This window comes from Salmo salar, chromosome ssa06 (genome assembly GCF_905237065.1).
Source record: "Salmo salar chromosome ssa06, Ssal_v3.1, whole genome shotgun sequence".
Lineage (NCBI taxonomy): Eukaryota > Metazoa > Chordata > Actinopteri > Salmoniformes > Salmonidae > Salmo > Salmo salar.
This window is the reverse complement of record NC_059447.1, coordinates 61823259-61825968: the sequence shown is the minus strand read 5'-3', so window position 1 is coordinate 61825968 and position 2710 is coordinate 61823259. Positions and strand designations below refer to the sequence as shown.

The 2710-nt window shown below is 41.2% G+C and overlaps 1 protein-coding gene across 1 annotated transcript; it reads left to right on the top strand.

Annotated features, from left to right (window-relative positions):
* Window positions 1–492: 492 nt before the first annotated feature.
* On the top strand, window positions 493–1224 carry fabp7b (fatty acid binding protein 7, brain, b; the record flags this gene model as incomplete). The annotated part of the gene is given in 3 exon segments (NM_001256957.1): window positions 493–614; window positions 749–921; window positions 940–1224. Coding segments are annotated over 2 exon segments (246 nt in total), but the record flags the coding sequence as incomplete, so codon positions are not given.
* Window positions 1225–2710: the final 1486 nt, after the last annotated feature.

Below are 2710 nucleotides of genomic sequence, written 5' to 3'. Positions count from 1 at the left end.
CATATGGCTTAGTCGAATTCACACAGAGTGCATAATGGCTGTCCTCCATGCAGAATGCCCATGCGACTGTTTGAGTGGATTAATCCACTTAATGACAAAGAATTATCAAACAAGCTCTGATTCCGACTGAGTCATTTCACACACCTAGATATGACATATTCCATTTATAGTCTGTCTTGCAGAGCAAGGAGAGTAGTTAGTGTTGTGCCGAACTTTCCTCTAGTAAGTCACAAGACGGATCTGCAACTGCAATCGATGCACGAGCAGTTGATAAATAACATTCGTAATTTGCAATGGGTACGCTGAGTGAAATCAATGTAAAGTAAAAATCGAAATATAGCTTTAGAAGCGCTCAACGCCAATCAGAAGATAGAGAGTATCTCCTGAGCCAATGGGAAGTAATTCTCCGCCCCATATAGGATGCATATTAATAAGCCCAAAACAAATAACGTAGGTGTACGGGAAAACGCTCAGACTCACGGCACCATCAGTATTAACTTTACCTCAGTTCTCTTATTGCACGGTCCTCTAACTCTTCATCATGGTTGATGCCTTCTGTGCCACCTGGAAACTGGTCGACAGTGAAAACTTCGATGACTACATGAAAGCACTTGGTGAGTTTTTATAACTTTAAAAGTATAACCTAATAATAAGACAGTTTATTTATGACTTATATTTTATAAATGACATGATGTATGGTAGTTCGCATGATCACACCTCTTATTTCCTTTTTCCCTTCATTTCGCAGGTGTTGGTTTTGCAACAAGGCAGGTCGGAAATGTGACCAAACCAACCGTTATCATCTCAAAAGAGGGGGACAAAGTGGTCGTAAAAACCCAGAGTACTTTCAAGAACACAGAAATATCCTTCAAACTGGGGGAGGAGTTTGACGAGGCCACTGCAGATGACAGAAACTGTAAAAATTGATCTGATCCACAGACTCTCACATTTGAAGACATTGTGGCGGTGCGTACCTATGAGAAGGCATGAGCTGGGAGACATCACTATTTAAATCATTTGAGTCCATTTTACTGGAAGACAGCCAATGTTATTATGATTTTTTTTTTTTACTGTATGCTGACCGTTGCACTTCATCCTTCCAAATGTTTTATGACATGGGCTGGAAATCTTTTTTTTTTAAAGACATTTTTATATACATTTCTTTCATGATAGATGATCCTTTTGTAAACATGTGTGAAACATGCTGAAATAAAAAATTAACTCAAAAAGTATATATTTTTTTCTCTATTATTTAAATGACTATTTGATACCCATTGACTACGCAATTTCCTCAAACTCAACATATTCACTCAGTCAACATATTCACTCACTCAAGGATTGAGCAAGTCTGTCCTGCATTGCTGGATGTTGTTCTCGTAGGTAAGATCCTATGTCATAAGTGTCTGCAACAATGTATTCATTTTATGACTATTCCATGCAATGTATCAGCAGAAATCAAGCTCACATCCCTTGGAAGTCCATGTTGAAACAATGTTACAAAAAGGGCTTTGGCGTGTGTATGCCTGTGCCAAAGTCAAATATCATTTTAGTAGATCTGCGCCGAGGGACCTCCGCTTGACACTCTGAAATGTAAGCTATCTAAAGTGCTCCCGTGACCACACTGTTTTCACAACCAGGGAGCGAATAAAGCAGTCACATGACCGCCATACTTCCTGTTTGTATCTGCTGAGAGAACTTATACGACGTATTTTCGCACACATTTTATGAGCTTAATGTGAGAGTATGGGCGTCGTGTCCCTTCTGGTTGGGCTGCTGTTCAATGGGCTGCTGATTTACGCGGCGCCTCTTGCACCTGTAAATAGCATTCACCTCCCTAGCATAGGTACATTGTTTATATGCGGTGATTGCAGCAATGATTTATTTTTTTAAGGTGATTGTTGAGCTGTCAACCATTATTGCATATAAAATGAAAACAGTAAATGCGTTTTCAAAATGTGGTTGCCTTCTCAAAACATAAATAAACTCACCAGAAAAAGAAACATCTCTTTTTCAGGACCCTGTCTTTCAAAGATAATTCTTAAAAATCCAAATAACTTTACAGATCTTCATTGTAAAGAGTTGAACACTGTTTCCCATGCTTGTTCAATGAACCATAAACAATTAATGAACATGCACCTGTGGAATGGTCTTTAAGACACTAACAGCTTACAGATGGTAGGCAATTAAGGTCACAATTATGAAAACTTAGGACACTAAAGAGGCCTTTCTACTGACTCTGAAAAACACAAAAAGAAAGATGCCCAGGTTCCCTGCTCATCTGCATGAATATGCAGAGGCATTCTGCAGGAGTCATGAGGACTGCAGATGTGGCCAGGGCAATAAATTGCAATGTCCGTACTGTGAGACGCTTAAGACAGCGCTAAAGGGAGACAGGACGGACAGCTGATCGTCCTCGCAGTGGCAGACCACGTGTAACAACACCTGCACAAGATCGGTACATCTGAACATCACACCTGCGGGACAGGTACAGGATGGCAACAACAACTGCCCGAATTACACCAGGAACGCACAATCCCTCCATCAGTGCTCAGACTGTCCGCAATAGGCTGAGAGAGGCTGGACTGAGGGCTTGTAGGCCTGTTGTAAGGCAGATCCTCACCAGACATCACCTGCAACAACGTCGCCTATGGGCACAAACCCACCGTCGCTGGACCAGACAGAACTGGCAAAAAGTGCTCTTCACTGACGA